General features: G+C 53.8%; 1 protein-coding gene across 7 annotated transcripts in view; it reads right to left on the reverse strand.

The window, feature by feature from the left end:
• EHMT1 (euchromatic histone lysine methyltransferase 1) overlaps positions 1-21,501 on the reverse strand; it is a 236,509-nt gene that overhangs the window by 23,046 nt on the left and 191,962 nt on the right. For all 7 annotated transcript variants that reach the window (XM_064366037.1, XM_064366036.1, XM_064366038.1 and 4 more), the window contains 5 exons: positions 16,459-16,560; positions 13,033-13,137; positions 2,521-2,675; positions 982-1,149; positions 643-787 (listed from right to left, as the gene is read on the reverse strand). In XM_064366037.1, coding sequence (XP_064222107.1) covers positions 643-787; positions 982-1,149; positions 2,521-2,675; positions 13,033-13,137; positions 16,459-16,560 — 675 coding nt within the window. The remainder of the gene's footprint in view (positions 1-642; positions 788-981; positions 1,150-2,520; positions 2,676-13,032; positions 13,138-16,458; positions 16,561-21,501) is intronic.

Genomic DNA, 21,501 nt, shown 5'->3' on the forward strand with positions numbered 1-21,501 from the left:
GGACGGGGGCAGGCAGGGCAGCGACACAGCAGCGGGTGACACGGGGTGGGTGAAGGGCTGGGTGTCGGCTGCATCTGTGGCCAGATGCTTGACGGGAAAGGGGAGAACGCAGAGCCCTGCACACCCTGAGCAGAGGGCCCTGGGCGGTGCCCGGCCTGGGAAGAGGGGGGAGCTGCCTACAAGCAGAGCCACAAAGAAAGTGCCCAAGAAGGCGCAGGCAGTGAGGGCACCAGGCTCCATGTGCTCAGAGGCTGGGGAAGCTAGCATGTGCTGGGCCCATCCCTCCAGGGGACAGGAGGTGCAGGGACACAGGTGGTCCTGCAGCCTCGCAAGGGCTCCCCTCGCACAGGGCACGAGGCTGCACCAGGGCCCCTGAGTGTGAGGTTACAAAAACATCACAGAGATGCTTGCCGCTGCTTTGGGGTTGATGAGAACCCTTGGAAGAGCAATGTGCCCAACAGAACCTTCACCTGCCTTCCAGCTCTCTCATGGGAGGCAACTACAGAGAGACTGAGGTCTTCCTGGGAAGCCTCCGGGAGCCCTCCTGCTCTGAGTGGTGAGAAGAACCCAGGACCCAAGGCTCAGGAAGTCTCTGCTTGTCCCGTGCCCTGGCCTGAGTAGCCCTGGGTGCGCGTCACTCACCTGCAGATGGGTGATGTTTCTGTCGATGTTCATGGGGGACGTCACGCAGTTCTGAGAGACGTACTTATAGTTGCTGGGGCACGGCTCGCCATCCACGGCGTTGACGCAGGGGATGGGGATGCGCTCGTAGCCTCGAGCAATGTCCCTGCCACGGAAGGGCCGGTGTCACCTGGAGGCTGACGTGCTCTGCCCAGGGCGTGGTGCCGTGTGCAGTGGGGCGGCTGGCAAACACCTGGCCCTGGCAATCTGGACTCCAGCCTGGGGAGAAGCTTTCACCGCAAGCTCCCAAAGCCCTGCCGACCGCCGATCTGCCACAGAGCCGTCCCGGCCGGGGCTCACCTGCTCACGGTCCTCTCCACGGGGGCGGGCCTGTCGGGGGCCGAGTCCTGCAGAGCCTTGCTCATCTGCAGAGCGCTCCACACCTGGGAGTTGAGGCTCGCACACTGCAGGGGCGTCTCCCCTTCCTTGTTTTTTAAGGTGACATCTGAATCCCGAGAAAGAAAGAGGCTAAAAGGGAAAATGTAAGCCCACAAAACATTTAAAGCTGATTTTAAGATCACAAAGATGAGATTTATGAAATGGCTATCATCACTAAAAACAGACAGAGCACACTGTTCATCTGGAAACAACCTGACCAAGTCTGCTGACCGACGACTCTAAAAAGACGGGCTCGACCTCACTCCTCTCCCATGTTCACTGTCAAAGCCAGCAGGCTGTTTTTTCAGAAGAGTGTGTAAAAACCAGGGCGGCATTTGATTTTTCTTGGCTTTTTCATTCAAATGTACCCTCAAGGACAAGAAGGGAGGCACCGCGGGAGGAAGGCCACGCACGGGCCACGCACAGCGTCAGTGGTTCTCAGTCCCGCTCCTGCCCACTGCGTCGAGACCGCAGTCACCGTGCGTGGGGCTGGGCTTTGCACAACCGGATGACCAACCTGGCTGAGCCATCACGAGGTCCAAATGTGAGAGGGCACAGCCCCACTTGTGGGGACCTGTCACCGGAGGCTGGTGCGTGGAGCACCCACAGCTCCCTGTCCTTCCCCAGCAGCCAAAGACTCCATCCCAGGCCACTGACTACAACCCAAGTGTGGGTGATTTACGGGATCAAGGTCTCAAGGTTTTTGGTTTTTCTTTTTTGTTTTTGTTTTTTTGAGACAGAATCGCGCTCTGTCGCCCAAGCTGGAGTATACTGTCACAATATCCACTCACTGCAATCTCTGCCTCCGGGCTCAAGCAATTCTCCTGTCTCAGCCTCTGGAGTAGCTGGGATTACAGGCACGAGCCACCACACCTGGCTAATGTTTGTATTTTTAGTAGAGATGAGGTTTCACCATGTTGGCCAGGCTGGTCTCAAACTCCTGACCTCAAGTGATCCGCTCAGCTTGGCCTCCCAAAGTGCTGGGATTACAGGCGTGAGCCACCGCCGCCGGCTGAAGGTCTCAAGTTTTAAAAGGGCCCTGAGCAGTAAGCGCCAGAGCCCCAAGCATCTCCAGCCCTGGCTGCAGGCAGTGCTGCTCCCAGAAGGCACCCTGAGCCTCTCAGGGCCTCTGAGCTGGCAGGTCCCTGCTGGGAGCAGGGCTGTTCCCATGCTACCCCTCACCCATGTCAGGAGTGTCAGGTTTGAGACTCAATGTCTGATCTAAGAACGTGGGAATTTTTCATGACAATCCTCCCTAACCCAGAAATAAACCACGGCTGATCTCAAACATGGACTGGGAAAGACACTTTTCTGAGCGTAGAACAGCAAGGGTGCACTTCCACACGAGGGAACAGAAGGCCTGTGTCCACCGAGGTCTAGTGTGAACACATGACCGTCAAGGGATCTCTCTGGGCGCCCGGGTCACCGCCAGCCCCCAGCCAGGGGAAGCACCACACTCACACGACACAGTCGTAGCGGTTCTCCCGGGCAGCAATGTGCAGTGGTGAGTCTCCGTGGATGTTCACGGCGTGGAGGTCACACTTGGCAGCCAGCAGGATCTCAGCTATGTCCACGCAGCCAGAGAATGCCGCCCAGTGCAGGCAAATGTTCTCCTCCTGAACAGAGACACAAGCCAGAGCTCAGTGCAGGCTTCCTGCCGGCTCACAGTGCTGGGGCCGGGCGACGGCAGCTGCAGCCCTCGCACCCGAGGAGAGGCTCTGCAGCCTGCGTGGCCGCCCCCAGCAAGGGTCTGAGGGAAAGGGTGCCACAAGCCACCACATAGGAACCCAGCTTTTGCTTTGTCACTGTAAAAATAACATGATTGCGAAAGTAACACAATCACAGTAGAGAATATTGTAAAAATAGGGAAAAGGTCATCCAGAATTATACCAACCTAAACTCAACACATTAGCACTTGAAGGCACTTTTCTTTCATCCATTTTTAAAAATTATATTCATTTCCAAACACGGGTATAGTGATAGGACAGGACAATGCTTTTCAAAGATTTGAAAAAAGATGTGCAAATTTGATTAAATTAAATTTTTGGGCCAGGCACAGTAGCTCATGCCTGTAATCTGAGCGCTTTGGGAGGCTGAGGTGGGCAGATCACCTGAGGTCAGGAATTCAAGACCAGCCTGGCCAACATGGTGAAACCCGGTCTCTACTAAAAATACAAAAAATTAGCTGGGCGTGGTGGCACGTGCCTATAGTCCCAGCTACTGGGGAGGCTGAGGCAGAATTGCCGGAACCTGGGAGGTGGAGGTTGCAGTGAGCCGAGGTTGCACCACTGCACTCCAGCCTGGGAGACAGAGTTAAGACTCCTTCTCAAAAAAAAAAAGTCTAAACAGAAAGGAAATGAGTAAAAAATGAATCACTGACTATTATGAAGGAAAAGAGAAAAATGGAGAGTAAAAACACAGGTAACTAGAGTGAGCCGAGATCGCGCCATTGCACTCCAGCCTGGGCAACATGAGCAAAACTCCGTCTCAATTTAAAAAAAAATTTACTTTCAAAAAGGCCTGTTTTAAATAAAACAAAATTTGGAGAAATATTTGTGCCACATGTAAAATATAGGTAATTTATAATTACACAGTAAATTAGAACACTGTCATTCTGAAAAAAATGTGTGTAAAGGATATGAAAAGAAAAAACTTACATAAGAAAAAGACGAACAGTAAACAGAAACGAGAAAATGTTCACCTCCCCCAGGCAGCTAAGAATATAAATCAGGACAATGAAGGATCCGTAACTTTTATCACCCAGGGATAAAACAGCAGTAAGTGGAATGAGGAACACCCCCGCCATCTCCTGCCCCTGACGCCTGTCTGTCCTTGACCCTCCATCGTCACCAGGGGCTCCCCCAGGTTGGCACCCCCCGAGGAGCGCCTTCCACGCCGGGCGGCATCAGGCCCGCCTCTGTACGGATCAGGGACGGCCACCGGGCTGCAGCCCTTTCTTCCTCCACACTTGTTAACTTCTGTTGGTGTATTTCTGGAGCACAATGCCAGCAAGTTTCTAGTGCTTGTCTTTCTCTATGTTATTTCTCAAGGATGTCCGCTCAGAGGCAGGACTGCTGGGTTAGAGGTCATGAGCATTTCACACTCCTGAAGTGGGTTCAGCTTTGCTGTGTCTGGGCCGGCTGCCTGCAGCCTCCTTCCCCTTGGTAATCGTTAGTGATCTTCACAGACGCCATAAACCAAGCCCTGCCTGCCTGTCTGCTTTGCTGTGGAGGCTGAGGAGGCTCGGGGCCCAAGGCAGACCCCTACATGGATGAGGTCTCCTCCACACAGGCTCTGCTTCCCGGCGGATCGGGTTCCACTGGAGCTCTGCCCCTCCCACCGAGGTCCTGCAGGGCCTTGGCCACATCCCAGGGACTGGTCCTGCAGGTCCGTGGGGTCTCACCCCCTAGAGAAGGACAAGGGCTCTTCTGTGACACCCAGTGCTCTCCACAGTCTCCCTCCCAACTCCACACCAGGGGCGCAATCAATGCTTCCAGCTCAATGAACATGAAGATAAAAGCAAAACTGTTATCTTCATCCACAAACAGCTGGCAGCCCCGGGCACAGGCCTCGCTGTTCCCCTGACTTCTAAACAGGAACTAAAGCAAACTCCCTTGTGCGCCTCGGTGGACGTCCTCACGAGCCTGCGCTGCTCTGGGCTCTCTCTTCCACCCTCTGTGCGCCTCAGTGGACGTCCTCAAGAGCCTGCGCTGCTCTGGGGCTCTCTCTTCCATCCTCGGCCTTTGTTTCTGGATTTCCTCTTCCGTACATTTCAGAGCTCCCTCAACAAAATACCGCCTGCTTAGGGGCCTCTTTTCTTTTTCCTTTATCAGAATGATTTATGATTTTATAACCAGAATTACATTTTTTATTTTTCTTTAGAGACACTCACTCTGTCGCCCAGGCTGGAGTGTAGCTGGCACGATTTCGGTTCACTGCAACCTCTGCCTCCGGGGTTCAAGTGATGCTCATGCTCAGCCTCCCCAGTAGCTGGGATTACAGGCACGTGCTACCAGACCTAGCTAATTTTTTTGTATTTTTAGTAGAGATGGTGTTTCGCCATGTTGCCCAGGCTGGTCTCAAACTCCTGAACTCAAGTGATCTGCCACCTCACGCCGCCCCAGAATTAAATGTTTGAGAGCTTCCAGTTTACCTAAGATCCTTCCACCCTGGACTGTTCAAACGTCCAGCCTTTCTGAGGCCTACAGAGTTAGGACAAGCCTGGCCTACACCTGGTGAGCACCTGCACTCCGGAAACGATGGGGTGAGATAGACCAGAACACATTTACTACCCTCCCACCTCAAAGAACCAGAAGCGTAAAACAAGAGTCAAAACCTGTGACCATGGCTGTCAAGACACCAGACCAGGCAGGGAAGGACCGTGCCCCTGAGAGACGGAACCCGTGAGGGAGCCCACAGCAGCCCAGCCACTGCCTGGGGAGCTCCAGCCCTGGTGCGGGAGGGAGCCAGGCAGGGCCCCTGGATGCTCAGACAGGAAACAGAGCTCCGAGAGAGGTTCCGGAGATCCGTGCATTCCACCTGGACATCCAGCAAGGTGCCAGCAGCCACAGCCTGTGAGAAGGCGCACTGAAAGCCAGGGCCTTTCCCCACAGCAGGCAGGCCACACTCTCCGGCCACAGGCTGTGGGCTGGAGGACAGTGGAGTGACCTGCCTCAGTGGCTCCAGACCCACCTAAGAAACCTGAAAAGCAAAATCCAACACGATTAGATGACTTCAAGCGACTCAGTTGAGTTCCAGAACACAGTTCAAGAGCATTCACAGGAAGAAGAGTCCTCAGCACCCTGCAAGGCAAAACTCACCACGTCTGGCATCGGCTACAGGTTACCAGACACGCAAAGAAGCAGGAAACTTACCCACAACGGGGAGAAAAGCCCGGTCAATCCAAAAACCCAGCTCTGACGCAGATGCTGGATCAGCAAACAAGGTCATTAAAGCCACTGGTCGGCCGGGCGCGGTGGCTCACGCCTGTAATCCCAGCACTTTAGGAGGCTGAAGCAGGTGGATCACCCGAGGTCAGGAGTTCGAGACCAGCCTGGCCAACATGGTGAAACCTCATCTCTACTAAAAATACAAAACTTAGCCAGGTGTGGTGACAGGACCCTGTAATCCCAGCTACTTGGGAGGCTGAGGCAGGACAATCGCTTGAACCCAGGAGGTGGAGGTTGCAGTGAGCCAAGATTGTGCCACTGCACTCTAGCCTGGGTGACAGAGCGAGACCCCTGTGTCAAAAAAAAATGTAAGTAAATAAAGCCTTTGGTATAACTGTATCCTACAGGTTCAAAAGTCAAGTACAAACATGTTAGGAAATGTTTAAAACACGCCATCCGAACTTTTAGAGTTGAAAGCTACAGTGCCTGGAATATAAACACACTGGCTGGGTTGACAGCATCATTTGCAGAAGAAAGTGTTAGTGAATCAGAAGACATGTCAATAAAAACCTGCTAAACCGACAGAGTGAAAAAATAATGTTTAAAAATTGAAAAGAGCACCAGTGAGCTGTGGAACCACTCAGAGCAGTCTCCGACATGCACAGCTGGAATACTGTAAGGGTGATGAACAGAAAACATGTTTGAAGGAATAATGACTGAAAATTTTCTGAATTTGTCAAAAACCCTAAATCCACAGATCCAAGAAGCTCAATGAACCCTAAGTGCACACACACAATAATACCAAGGCAATCAATAATCAAATGCTTTACAGACAAACTAAGGCTTAGAGGAAAATCAAATTGCTAAAACCAAGAGTTATATAAAGAAAGCAATTCTAAAAGCAGCCATATAAAAAAGACACGTTATACACAGAGAAACAACTGCGTGGTGATGGTGGATTTCTCACTGCAAACACTGCAGGTGAGGACCCAAGGAAGCCGCCGTTTAAAGCACTGGGGAAATCATTATGCATCCAGAATTCTAAAAATATCTTTCAAAAATGAAGGCTAAATAAGGACGTTCCAGGTATTAAAGAGCTGTAGGCCGGGTGCGGTGGCTCACGCCTGTAATCCCAGCACCAAGCTGGGTGGATCATGAGGTCAGGAGTTCGAGACCACCCTGGCCAATATGGTGAAACCCTGTCTCTACTCAAAATACAAAAATTAGCTGGGTACAGTGGCCGGCGCCTGTAATCTCAGCTACTTGGGAGGCTGAGGCAGGAGAATCGCTTGCAACTGGAAGAAGGAGATTGTAATGAGCTGAGACTGTGCCACTGCATCCTTGGCTGAGGGAAATATCAAAACTCTGTCTCAAAAAAAAAAAAAAACTGTAAGAGGTCATCACAAGCAAATCAACACCACAGGGAAGATGAAGGAGTGAGGCTGGTGGAAGGGAAGCAACATTGGGAGCACGAGTCCACCAAGGTGGAGAAGCCTGGGAGGACGGGGATGGGGATGGCAGGAGCCTACTTGGCCAGGCGCGGTGGTTCATTCCCAGCACGATGTGGGGCCGAGGCGGGAGGATCACCTGAGGTCGGGAGTTCAAGACCAGCCTGGCCAACATGGTGAAATCCCGTCTCTACTAAAATCACAAAAAATTAGCTGGGCACGGTGGCACACGCCTGTAATCCCAGCTACTTGAGAGGCCAAGGCAGGAGAATCACTTGAACCAGAAAGGAGGAGGTCGCAGCGAGCTGAGATCACATCACTGCACTCCAGCCTGGGCAACAGAGTGAGCCTCTGTTTCCAAAAGCAAAAAAAACAAAACCACTGACTGTTTGAACAGAAGAACCATCTGGCTATTACAGTGTTGAGAACATACGTACAGGTAAAGCGTGGGAGAGTAGCAGCAAGCCTGGGAGTGGAAAGATGATTCTGCAAGACTCCTGTAAAGCTGTATCAATCAACGACAGTAGTTGCCGAAAGGCAGATACGCAGATCAGCGCATCAGAAGAGAGGGCCCTGGAGCTGACTCACACACGTGGGCAACTGACTCACACACATACAGACAACTGGCTTTACACAGATGTGGACAACTGACTCTCACACGTGAACAACTGGCTCACACAAGTGCGGACAACTGACTCTCGCATGCAGATGACTGACACACACCCAACTCACACATGCGGATGACTGATGCACGTGTGGATGACTGACACACAGACAGCCGATTCACATGCGGGCAACTGACACGTGGATGACCGACTCTCACATGCGGACGACTGACACACACACGTGGATGACCAATTCACACATGTGGATGACTGACACCCACATGGACTGACACATGGGCAACTGACTCAGACACATGCAGATGACTGACACAGATGCACACAACTGACTCACATGTGGATGACCAACACATGCGGACAACTGACACGTGGGGGACTGACTCACACATGGATGACTGACTCACACACGTGGACAACCAACACACACAGACCAGCACACACATGAATGACTGACTCTCATATGTGGATGATACACTCACACAAATGCAGATGACCAACTCACATGTGGACTGACACACACATGCAGATGACTGACTCACACATGGATGACTGACTCACACACGTGGACAACCAACACACACAGACCAGCACACACATGAATGACTGACTCTCATATGTGGATGATACACTCACACAAATGCAGATGACCAACTCACATGTGGACTGACACACACATGCAGATGACTGACTCACACATGGATGACTGACTCACACACGTGGACAACCAACACACACAGACCAGCACACACATGAACGACTGACTCTCATATGTGGATGATACACTCACACAAATGCAGATGACCAACTCACATGTGGACTGACACACACATGCAGATGACTGACTCACACATGGATGACTGACTCACACACGTGGACAACCAACACACACAGACCAACACACACATGAATGACTGACTCTCATATGTGGATGATACACTCACACAAATGCAGATGACCAACTCACATGTGGACTGACACACACATGCAGATGACTGACTCACACATGTGGATGACTGACACACACATAGATGACCGACTCACATGTGGATGACTGGCACGTAGACGACTGATACACATGCAGATTACCAACTCACACATGCAGATGGCTGACATGTGGGCGACTGACATGCACACAGACGACTAATGTGGAAGACTGACAAGTGGATGACTGAGTCACAGATGCGGACTGACACACACAGACACGTAGATGACTGACGTGGAAGACTGACACACTTGGATGACTGACACATGCAGACGACGGACTCACACAGATGACAGATCCACACAGGTGAACAACTGACACATGCAGACAACTGACACATGGATGACTGACACACACACAGGCGGACTTGTGGCAAAGGTACAAAATCAATTATATGGAGAAAGAATGGTTTTCTCAACAAATGGCACTGAACCAGACATCTACAAGTGAAAAAAAAAAAAGAAAAGAAAAGAAGGCCAGGTGTGGTGGCTCATGCCTGTAATCCCAGCACTTTGGGAGGCTGAGGTGGGCAGATCATGAGGTCAGGAGTTTGAGACCATCCTGGCCAACATGGCGAAACCCCATCTCTACTAAAAATACAAAAATTAGCTGGGTGCAGTGGCACGCATCTGTAGTTCCAGCTACTCGGGAGGCCGAGACAGGAGAATCGCTTGAACCTGGGAGGCAGAGGTTGCACTGAGCTGAGGTCGCACCACTGCACTTCAGTCTGGCTACAGAGTGAGACTCCGTCTAAAAACAAACAAACAAAAACAACAAAGAAATGAAAGAAAAAGAGGTTTAATCCGTACCTCACACCACATACAAAAATGGACCATAATAAAACACAGACCTAAATGTAAACCCCCAAACCATAAAACTCTTATAAGACAATGTGGGAGAACGTAAAGACATTCCAAAGGGGTTCTCGGATTAGGAATGATTTCTTAAACAGAATGCCAAAAGCAGGATCCAGTAAAAAAAGAAAAAAAAAAAAGTTGATAAACCAAACTTTATAAAAGCTTTTAAAATTCTGTACTTCCAAAGACGGATCTGTAAGGCATACCTCTGACAAAGGACTTGTATCCAGAACATACTCTTAAAACTCCAGAATTAAAAAAAACACCCAATAATAAACAAGAAAAAGATTTGAACAGACCCTTCATTAAAGAAGATGCATGGATGGGCTTAACATCAACAGTCATTAGAGAAATGAAAATGAAATGACTGAAAACTAAAATCACAACAAGACATCACTACACACCTAGTAAAATGGGCAAAATTTAAAGACTAACGATACTAAGAGTTGGGAAGGATGCGGAGGAACCAGGACTCTCGGAAACGGGCTGGCTCTGTGTCCCCACCCAAATCTCTTCTTGAATTGTAATCCCCACATGTCAAGGGAGGAACCTGATTGGATTATGGCGGTGGGTCCCGCATGCTGTTCTCACATGAGTGAGTTCTCACCAGAGCTGGTTTTAACGTGTGGTTTGACCCCCTCAGTCTCTCTCTCCTGCCACCATGTAAGATGTGCCTTGCTTCTCCTTCACCTTCTGCCGTGATTGTCAAGTTTCTTGAGGGCCCCCAGTCATGCTGAACTGTGAGTCAATTAAAGCTCTAGTTTATAAATTACACAGTCTTAGGTCGAACCCTGATAGCAGTGTGAGAACAGATGAACGCACACTCATACACTAGAGATGGTACAATCACTTGGAAAGCAGTTTGGCAGTTTTTTTTTTTGTTTTTTTTTGAGATAGAGTCTCACTCTGTCATCCAGGCTGGGATGCAGTGATGCAATCTCAGCTCACTGCAGCCCTGACCTCCTGGGCTGAGCCTCCCAAGTAGCTGGGACCACAGGTGTGTATCACCATGCCCGGCTACTGGTGGTCTCTGAAAATGTTAAACACCTACCTATCATACGAACTAGGAATTTAATAAAGATAAATGAAGGCTTGAGTGTTCACAGCGTCTCTATCAGAAACAGCCAAAAATCAGAAACACCTACATGTCCACTGCCAGGTGACGGGTAAACAAACGCACACAGGCACACGACGGGCACTTCAGGTGATGAAAAGGGGGATCTGGGCTTAAAGACGCAAGGGAAAGCCACACACAGCGACAGCCTTTTTCTATAAAACCGAGACACGCAGAGCAGTCCACAGCCAACAGAAAGCCCAGCAGTGGGTGGCTGGGGTGGGCTGGGCACAGCCATGAAGTGTGGAGGAGCCTCTGGGCATGAGGGGGGACCGGGCTCACCTTCTGACAGCAGCGATGGCTTCCGGGGGAAAATTCACCCAAGTGTATGCTTTTGAGTATATGCAGTTTGCCTACTATACAGCAATAAAGGGGTTAAATTAATGAAGTGTTTTGTTGTATAAATCACAAACTGGAAATCTAATCGATTCCTCCATTCCAGGGGAACAGCCACCAGCATTGGAGAGCTAACGGCTCTGACACCTGGACAGGCTACAAGCTGCCCAGGCACAGAGGCCGACCAGCCACACCAGTGCCAACTTCCCCACCACTCAGTCTCCAGGGGCGGTGGTAAGGCGGCCCCACCTGGGGGTGGCCTCTGCCTCGTCCTCTGCCTTCGCTTCCCTCCTCTCTTCCTCCAAGGTACCCGCCACGGCCTTCCGCCAACTCAGGGCTCTTCTCACCGTGGTGCCATTGTCCTAACCCCCCCTCATTCTGGTGGAATGAGGTAGAAACCCCCCAGTATAGCCACAGAAGCCCCTGCAGCCCACAGAGGAGGCACCGCAGCCCAGGACCAGCCGCCCCGAAGAGGCCTGTGTACCTGCAGGAAGGCAGCAGGCACCCACAGCCAGCGGTCTCGGTTTCTATGTGGGAGGCAGGATCTGCTCACATGCAGGACAGGGTTCCAAACGCAGACCTCCCCGCACCCCGCTGCCAGTAATGAATGGCAAGTGCCTGTGCCCACGCCATTCTCAGGCTTTGAGAGGCAATGTCAACCCTCCCTCCTCAGACGCCAGGCTTCAGCACATTCCACACTTAACAGTGTGCTTTTAGAAATCATCTTATTCTGTGTCAAACCTTTCTTATTATCAGTTTAAAGAGCTTATTTGCGGCTGGCCCTCGCATTTACGCCTTTTGGAGCCCTCTGTGAAGGCAGACGCAGCTCCACGCGCCGCAGCGAGGGAGCCCTCGCCCTAGCTATCCCCGTAGCATCCTCAGTCACAGCCTGGAAAACAACGGTATCATCAGCTCTTCACTTGCCTTTCCTTTGCTTCAAAGAGGGAGCCAGAGGCCGGGCACGGTGGCTCATGCCTGTAATCCCAGCCTTTGAGAGACTGAGGCAGGTGGAGTATCTGAGGTCCAGAGCTCAATACCAGCCTGACCAACATGGCAAAACCTCGTCTCTACTAAAACTACAAAAATTATCTGGGCATGGTGGCGGGCGTCTGTAATCCCAGCTACTTGAGAGGCTGAGGCAGGAGAATCCCTTGAACCCAGGAGGTGGAGGTTGCAGTGAGCTGAGATCAAGCCATTGCGTTACAGCCCTGGCAACAGAGTGAGACTCTATCTCAAAAATCAAAAAAAAAACCAAAAATTAGCTGGGCACAGTGGCACACACCTGCAATCCCAGCTACCCGGGGGGCGGAGGCATGAGAATCACTTGAACCCAGAAGGCAGAGGTTGCAGTGAGTCAAGATTGCGCCACTGCACTCTTAGCCTGGGTGACGGAGCGAGACTCCATCTAAAAAAACGATGGGAGAGCCAGAGGTGCTGTGGCACCCACACGAGGTCAGCAGCCTCAGGCCCAGGCCAGGGCCCGAGAGAAAGCAGGAGGGCCCCGAGGAACCCGCAGACCCGCGACGGTGGCCTCTGCTGGGACCTCACGCCCTCCATCTGCATCCAGCACACGACCTCCCGGGCACACGCTGGGCGACACTGCCCAGAAGAAGAGGTCAACAGCGCCACCAGGCGCTAGGGTTCTGCTTTTGAAAAAAGAACCTTCCAGAGGAGGAGGCCCCGCCCCTCCGGGACGCTGCTCGGGGAGGGTGTGAGAAACTCACGTTGTCCCGGATGTTGATGTCGGAGCCCTTGGACAGCAGCAGCTTCACGAGGTCCACGTGTTTGTACTCTGTGGCCCAAATCATGGGCGTCCAGCCTCCATCATCCTGCCAGGGAAGAGAACAAAGCTGTCGTCGCCCCAGAGACTGGCAACCCCCAGAGCGAGAGGACTCTGCACCTCCAGGTCCCGTGCAGCGAGGCCGGACGGACTGAGTGCAGCGTCTCACTCAAGACCTGCAGTGCGGCTCCCAGAGGCCACAGTTCCTCAGAGCACAGCCCCAGGGAGCTCCGTGAGTGCGGCACAAAGGCAGAACCGGGACTGCGCCAGGCCCAGCCACCCTACCGGGCCCCTGCCACACTGTCAGCTTTGCGCCCTCCCAGGCGGGCAGCACCGACACGGCGGCGTGCACCGAGCCTAATGGCACCTCGTAAGCCCAGGACTGACCCGGAGCGCACAGGCGGCCCTGGCTGGAGGGAAGCCTGGGCCGTGGCAGGTTCTGCGCCTCCTTCAGGCTCCCATGGTCGCTCCACGCAGGAGAGCCAGGAACCCCATCAGAGCAGCAGCTGTGAACTGCTGGCAGGAGATGGACAGGCGGGTGGAGGGCTGGGCTGGCTGTGTGTGGAAGAGGACGCCGTGGACGGCTGGAGCTGGCCCTGTGTGTGGAAGAGGACGCCGTGGAGGGCTGGAGCTGGCCCTGTGTGTGGAAGAGGACGCCGTGGAGGGCTGGAGCTGGCCCTGTGTGTGGAAGAGGACGCCGTGGAGGGCTGGAGCTGGCCCTGTGTGTGGAAGAGGATGCCGTGGACGGCTGGAGCTGGCTGTGTGTGGAAGAGGACGCCGTGGAGGGCTGGAGCTGGCCCTGTGTGTGGAAGAGGACGCCGTGGATGGCGGGAGCTGGCCGTGTGTGTGGAAGAGGACGCCGTGGAGGGCTGGAGCTGGCCCTGTGTGTGGAAGAGGACGCCGTGGACGGCGGGAGCTGGCCGTGTGTGTGGAAGAGGACGCCGTGGACGGCTGGAGCTGGCCCTGTGTGTGGAAGAGGATGCCGTGGAGGGCTGGAGCTGGCCGTGTGTGTGGAAGAGGACGCCGTGGAGGGCTGGAGCTGGCCCTGTGTGTGGAAGAGGACGCCGTGGACGGCTGGAGCTGGCTGTGTGTGGAAGAGGATGCCGTGGAGGGCTGGAGCTGGCCCTGTGTGTGGAAGAGGACGCCGTGGACGGCTGGAGCTGGCTGTGTGGAAGAGGACGCCGTGGACGGCTGGAGCTGGCTGTGTGTGGAAGAGGACGCCGTGGAGGGCTGGAGCTGGCTGTGTGGAAGAGGATGCCGTGGACGGCTGGAGCTGGCCCTGTGTGTGGAAGAGGATGCCGTGGAGGGCTGGGCTGGCCCTGTGTGTGGAAGAGGACGCCGTGGACGGCTGGAGCTGGCCCTGTGTGTGGAAGAGGACGCCGTGGACGGCTGGAGCTGGCCCTGTGTGTGGAAGAGGACGCCGTGGAGGGCTGGAGCTGGCTGTGTGTGGAAGAGGACGCCGTGGACGGCTGGAGCTGGCTGTGTGTGGAAGAGGACGCCGTGGAGGGCTGGAGCTGGCCCTGTGTGTGGAAGAGGACGCCGTGGACGGCTGGAGCTGGCCCTGTGTGTGGAAGAGGACGCCGTGGACGGCTGGAGCTGGCCCTGTGTGTGGAAGAGGACGCCGTGGAGGGCTGGAGCTGGCCCTGTGTGTGGAAGAGGACGCCGTGGAGGGCTGGAGCTGGCCCTGTGTGTGGAAGAGGACGCCGTGGAGGGCTGGAGCTGGCTGTGTGTGGAAGAGGATGCCGTGGACGGCTGGAGCTGGCCCTGTGTGTGGAAGAGGATGCCGTGGAGGGCTGGAGCTGGCCGTGTGTGTGGAAGAGGACGCCGTGGAGGGCTGGAGCTGGCTGTGTGTGGAAGAGGACGCCGTGGAGGGCTGGAGCTGGCCCTGTGTGTGGAAGAGGACGCCGTGGACGGCTGGAGCTGGCCCTGTGTGTGGAAGAGGACGCCGTGGACGGCTGGAGCTGGCCCTGTGTGTGGAAGAGGACGCCGTGGACGGCTGGAGCTGGCCCTGTGTGTGGAAGAGGACGCCGTGGACGGCTGGAGCTGGCCCTGTGTGTGGAAGAGGACGCCGTGGATGGCTGGAGCTGGCCCTGTGTGTGGAAGAGGACGCCGTGGAGGGCTGGAGCTGGCTGTGTGTGGAAGAGGACGCCGTGGACGGCTGGAGCTGGCTGTGTGTGGAAGAGGACGCCCTGGAGGGCTGGAGCTGGCCCTGTGTGTGGAAGAGGACGCCGTGGAGGGCTGGAGCTGGCTGTGTGGAAGAGGACGCCGTGGAGGGCTGGAGCTGGCCCTGTGTGTGGAAGAGGACGCCGTGGAGGGCTGGAGCTGGCCCTGTGTGTGGAAGAGGACGCCGTGGAGGGCTGGGCTGGCTGTGTGTGGAAGAGGACGCCGTGGACGGCTGGAGCTGGCCCTGTGTGTGGAAGAGGACGCCGTGGACGGCTGGAGCTGGCCCTGTGTGTGGAAGAGGACGCCGTGGACGGCTGGAGCTGGCCCTGTGTGTGGAAGAGGACGCCGTGGACGGCTGGAGCTGGCCCTGTGTGTGGAAGAGGACGCCGTGGACGGCTGGAGCTGGCCCTGTGTGTGGAAGAGGACGCCGTGGAGGGCTGGAGCTGGCTGTGTGTGGAAGAGGACGCCGTGGAGGGCTGGAGCTGGCCCTGTGTGTGGAAGAGGACGCCATGGAGGGCTGGAGCTGGCTGTGTGTGGAAGAGGACGCCGTGGAGGGCTGGAGCTGGCCCTGTGTGTGGAAGAGGATGCCGTGGAGGGTTGGGCTGGCTGTGTGTGGAAGAGGACGCCGTGGACGGCTGGAGCTGGCCCTGTGTGTGGAAGAGGACGCCGTGGACGGCTGGAGCTGGCCCTGTGTGTGGAAGAGGACGCCGTGGACGGCTGGAGCTGGCTGTGTGTGGAAGAGGATGCCGTGGACGGCTGGAGCTGGCCCTGTGTGTGGAAGAGGACGCCGTGGACGGCTGGAGCTGGCCCTGTGTGTGGAAGAGGACGCCGTGGACGGCTGGAGCTGGCCCTGTGTGTGGAAGAGGACGCCGTGGAGGGCTGGAGCTGGCCGTGTGTGTGGAAGAGGACGCTGTAGATGGCTGGAGCTGGCCGTGTGTGTGGAAGAGGACGCCATGGAGGGCTGGAGCTGGCTCTGTGTGGAAGAGGACGCCGTGGAGGGCTGGAGCTGGCCCTGTGTGTGGAAGAGGACACCGTGGACGGCTGGAGCTGGCCCTGTGTGTGGAAGAGGACGCTGTGGAGGGCTGGAGCTGGCCCTGTGTGTGGAATAGGATGCTGTGGAGAACAGGGTGGGACCAGGAAGTGTAGGAGAGAACAGTGGCTTTCCCTGGCCAGTCCGCCAGGTGGGCTTAGGGAGAGGTGGCTGTACCTGGCAGTTGACGTCCATCTGTCCATTTGAAAGCAGGTACTGGACCACCTCGTAGTGGCCTTTCTTGGCAGCCAGGTGCAAACACGTGGAGCCCTCTGCGTCCTGCAACAGAAATGCTACTGACTCAAGGAGTCCACACTTGTGATTCTGACGTGCCAGCCCTGAGTGCAGGATCAAGGAGAACCCTTACCCACCAAGGGGGTGTGGGACTATCCAGCAGAAGGACAAGGAAACCCAGGCTGAGGCAGTGGGGCCTCTTCCCAAGGGAACAGCTGAGATCCAAGCCGTGTGCAGCCCGGCAGCCCCATGAGCAGTCGGCCCCCAGCACAGTGAGGACAGTGTGAATGATTCCGTAATGGCTGTCCATGTACCACAGAACCTAAAATCAACGATGGCAAGAAGCAGGAACACGAAGTGGGCCAGGCCCTCCCTGCAGCACCCACACAACACCACAGGCTCTGCCCGTCTCTTGCTTCCTTTGCTGCTGGGCACATCTTTTTTTTCTTCTTCTCCTTTTTGAGATGGGGTCTTGCCGTATCACCCAGGCTGGAGTGCAGTGGAGCATCATCGCTCACTGCGGCCTCCGATTCCCCGGCTCCCAAGTAGCTGGGAGTATAGGTGTGCAATGCCTACCTAATATATGTTTTTCTTTTCTAGAGACAGGGTCTTGCTATACTGCCCAGGCTATTTTTGAACTCTTGGCCCCAAGCAATCGTGCCACCTCGATCTGGGAGTCACAGGCACCATAGCTGGGATTACAGTGCTGCGATTACAGGTGTGAGCCACCGTGCTTAGCTTGGGAGCACCTCCTCATTTCCTTTCAGCTCTCTTTCCCTGAGGAGACTAAATAGATCACACCGACCAAAGCATCTCAAAGCAAAAAAAAGACATGTGAGGCTGGAGGTCAGACGCAGACCCAGGGTCTGGCTCCAAGAGAGGCGGGGAGCCAGCGCCACCCGCGCGTCCCGCACGGGGCTCCTCCTGCCCGCGCGTCCTGCACAGGCTCACAGACACAGTCCACCACTTTCTCCCTTCAGCTGTGTGCTTTGCTCCCCTGCTCCTGTCTCTGTGTCGCAATGTTCCTTCATGACCGTCCTCCCCTTATGTCCACGGTCAGTGCTGCGGTCCTGGAGTTTAACACGTCCATCGGCCGGTGCTAATCAGCACACTCATCTTCCTCCAGGAAAGCCTGCACGCCCAGTTCCTAAGCGACTGGTGTTCGGAATTGTAATTATTAAGACTACAAGAACATGTATGGTTGTTAAAGGTCTGCCTTAATTTTCAAGTGTCTTGAATCGCTGGAATAGGCAGCTAATGATTCCCCGACTGCTGGAAGACTGCCGCAACATCCAGGGCACAAGCAGGTACACCTGACAGATACCCTGGGCACCCCGGGCAGAGCGGGGCTGCAGGTAAGGAAAGGCTTCTGCTGGGTTCAGTGACAGCCACTAGCTGTGAGGTCTGCAGGCACACAAACAAAAGTTCAAGACACTGGAGCCCATGCCTACCTAAGGGACACCCCACACAGAGCCTGTCTGGTTTCTTTTCCTGCCTCCTGTCCAGAGGTAATCACTAACCTGAATTCATTACTTCTTGTTCCCATGAATCTCTTGGTATCTTTACTATCTATATCCATAAATGATAGTTTTACACCCTTTTAAATTATCCAAATTACAGTGTATATCATCTGGAAACACATCACAGACCTGCTTGGGCGGCCTGCAGCCTCCACGCCCACCCCAGCAGTGAGGACCCCGCCTGCCACAGCCCCCGAGCCTGCACCCCAGCAGTGAGGACCCCGCCTGCCACAGCCCCCGAGCCTGCACCCCAGCAGTGAGGACCCCGCCTGCCACAGCCCCCGAGCCTGCACCCCAGCAGTGAGGACCCTGCCTGCCACAGCCCCCGAGCCTGCACCCCAGCAGTGAGGATCCTGCCTGCCACAGCCCCCGAGCCTGCACCCCAGCAGTGAGGACCCTGCACCCCAGCAGTGAGGACCCTGCACCCCAGCAGTGAGGACCCTGCACCCCAGCAGTGAGGACCCCGGCTGCCACAGCCCCCGAGCCTGCACCCCAGCAGTGAGGACCCTGCACCCCAGCAGTGACGACCCCGCCTGCACCCCAACAGTGAGGACCCCGCCTGCTGCTCCTTGCGCGGCCCTTGCCCGTCTTTTCCACCCGTGACACTGTGCAGATTTCAGTGACTATAAGACGGTCCCTTAGTCCTGGTTTTTCACTTGCTTCTTCTAGGTCATACGTACGTATTTCCTCTTCTGGGAACTCCAAGTTTACGTTCTTTGCCCATTTTTCTGTGTGGTTTTATCTTATTTGTAGTTCTATTTTTGGATATTAATCTTTTGCTCATGTGCTGTGAAATCTTCCCACAGTTTTGAGACTGCCTGTTCGTGTCCTTTGTGACCTCTGTTGAACAGAAATTCTTACATTTTAATGCGCTTAACTTTCTTCATCTTTTTTGTGTCTTAAGAAATGCTTCCCGTGCTGGATTCACAAAGGCGGCCTCCCTGTGGCCTTCCGGGCTTCATAACTTGCCTCTCATTGGATTCTCATGCTCACCATGTGCACGCTTCTCCAGCCTGGCTGGCGTCCTGTGTTTGAAGCAGGAGCACCGCAGGACACAGCTGGTTCCCGCCATCTATGCCATCAAACTTTGGCCTTTTAAGAGAGTGAGTCTGCGGTGTAATCACTGACAGGGTGAGGTTTGGGGCCGTCACTCTGCTATCTGTTTTCTATTCATGCCGTCTGGTTTTTCCCCTGCATTTTAGCTGCACGGTTTTTCAGTTTTACAATTTACTTCCTCTACTTTTCTTTTCCCGTAAAGCTGTATTTGTTTTATTTTCTTGGTACTTTCTCCAGGGATTATAATATTCACCTGTACTGTCTTCTTAGATAACATTTTACCACCTCCCACAATAAAATACTTTCACAGCAGTGTGCTTCCACTGTCACTCCGTCCTCCTTTGGGTACTTATTATCCGGCATTTCACAGCCGGCCTTCAAATAACACTGTTTCACTGAGTGCTGTTCTGTTACAACACCGATGAGGTAAAAACAAACAAAAGCCATTCCCAGCCGGGGCCGCTGTCTGTGGCGTCTGCAGGTCCTCCCCACGTCTGTGTGGGTTTTCTCTGGGCGCCTGAATTTCCCTCACATCCCAAAGCCCAGCGTTTAGATGAATTGGCGTGTCTACGCCGTCCCAGTCTGAGACTGTGAGTGTGTGTGTGCGCGCGTGCGCATGCCCTGCGATGGGGTGGCATCCTGGCCCAGGCTGCTTCCCGCCAGTTGACCTAAGTTGCCAGCATAGGCTCTGTCCACTCACAACCCTGACCTGGAATAACTGGGTAAATACTTACCTTATTTGTTTGTATTAATCTTTCTTAAATGTCCGAACCGCTCACATGTATTTCAGTGTTTAATATTAGAAATACTTTGGTCTTGGCCGGGCACAGTGGCTCAAGACTGTAAGCACTTTGGGAGGCTGAGGTGGGCAGATCGTGGGGTTAGGAGTTCAAGACCAGCCTGGCCAGGACGGTGAAACCCCATCTCTACTAAAAACACAAAAATTAGCCGAGCGTGGAGGCAGGCACCTGTAATCTCAGCTACTCCGGAGGCTGAGGCAGATAATTAATTCAACCCAGGAGGCGGAGGTGGCAGTGAGCCAAGATCGCACCACTGTACTACAGCCTGGGTGACAGAGTGAGACGACTCTCGAAAAAAAGAAAAGAAAGAAATACTTTGGTCTAGATTTAGAAGTTTGCTGATGTTTCTGTGATCAGAAATACGGTATAAGAACTTCACTCTTGTTTAGATCAATCAGTCTGTGAACTGGCGTCACTGCTTCAAGAAGTCACATTTTCTAAGGACCTATCAACAGTATTGAGTGCAGACTTGCTGTGCTTCTAAACGTGTATAATCTCTACTTTATGATATTGTTTTAGTTTAAATGACCTCTTGCATTTTAGGAAATTTAAATAAGAAAAAAGTCTTCATGTCTCCCATCTGGTGCTCCTCCTTCATTCCCAAAGGGCCAAGTTTTCCTCTCGAAAGCTTCAGGATTCCAAGCAAACGTATCTGCCTTTTGTGTTCTTTTACCTGAACATGTCTCATTTCACCCTCACTCTCTGAAGAACACTTCTACTGGATACAGGGTTCTGGGCTCATATTTTGGGCTTTGCTTCTTTCAGCACAATAAAAACTGCCTCCGTGGTTTCAGATGAGAAATCAGTAATATTTCCTGATGTCTGTCCAGACGTTATGTGCTGCTTTTCTCTAGCTTTTTTTTTTCTTTGAGATGGGGGTCTCACTCTGTCACCCAGGCGGGAGTGCGGTGGCGCCAATACAACTCACTGTAGCCTCAAACTCCTGGGCTCAAACGATGCTCCTGCCTCAGCCTCCCAAGGGGCTATGATTACAGGCAAGGGCCACCATGCCCAGCTAATATTTTATTTCTTACAAAGATGGGGTCTCACTGTGTTGTCCAGGCTGATCTCAAACTCCTCACCTCAAGCCATCCTTCTGCCTCAGCCTCCCAAAGCATTAGCATTACAGAAGCAAGCCACTGAACCTGGCCAAATGTTTATCTGTTTTGATCTAGCACTCCTACAGCCAGAAATCTGTCCTAAAGAAGCCAAATGTGCAAATATTTACACAAACATTTACTGAAGCATGGTTTATAATAAAAATTGAAGGCTGGGTGTGGTGGCTCACATCTGCAATCCCGGCACTTTGGGAGGCCAAGGAGGGCAGATCACAAGGTCAAGAGACCAAGACCATCCTGGCCAACATGGTGAAACCCCATCTCTACTAAAAGTACGAAAATCAGCTGGCTGTGGCGGCGTGCCCTGTAGTCCAACCTACTGGTAGGGAGGCTGAGGCAGGAGAACTGCTTGAACCCGGGAGGCGGAGGTTGCGGTGAACTTAGATTGCGCCACTGCACTCCAGCCTGGCGACACAGCGAGACTTCGTCTTGAAAACAAAAATTAAAAAATAAAAATAAAAATTGAAAATAAGAACTATTAAATATACAAAT

This window comes from Aotus nancymaae, unplaced genomic scaffold (assembly GCF_030222135.1).
Source record: "Aotus nancymaae isolate 86718 unplaced genomic scaffold, 86718_ANA_hifiasm-v0.15.2.pri h1tg000063l, whole genome shotgun sequence".
NCBI classification, from domain to species: Eukaryota; Metazoa; Chordata; class Mammalia; order Primates; family Aotidae; genus Aotus; species Aotus nancymaae.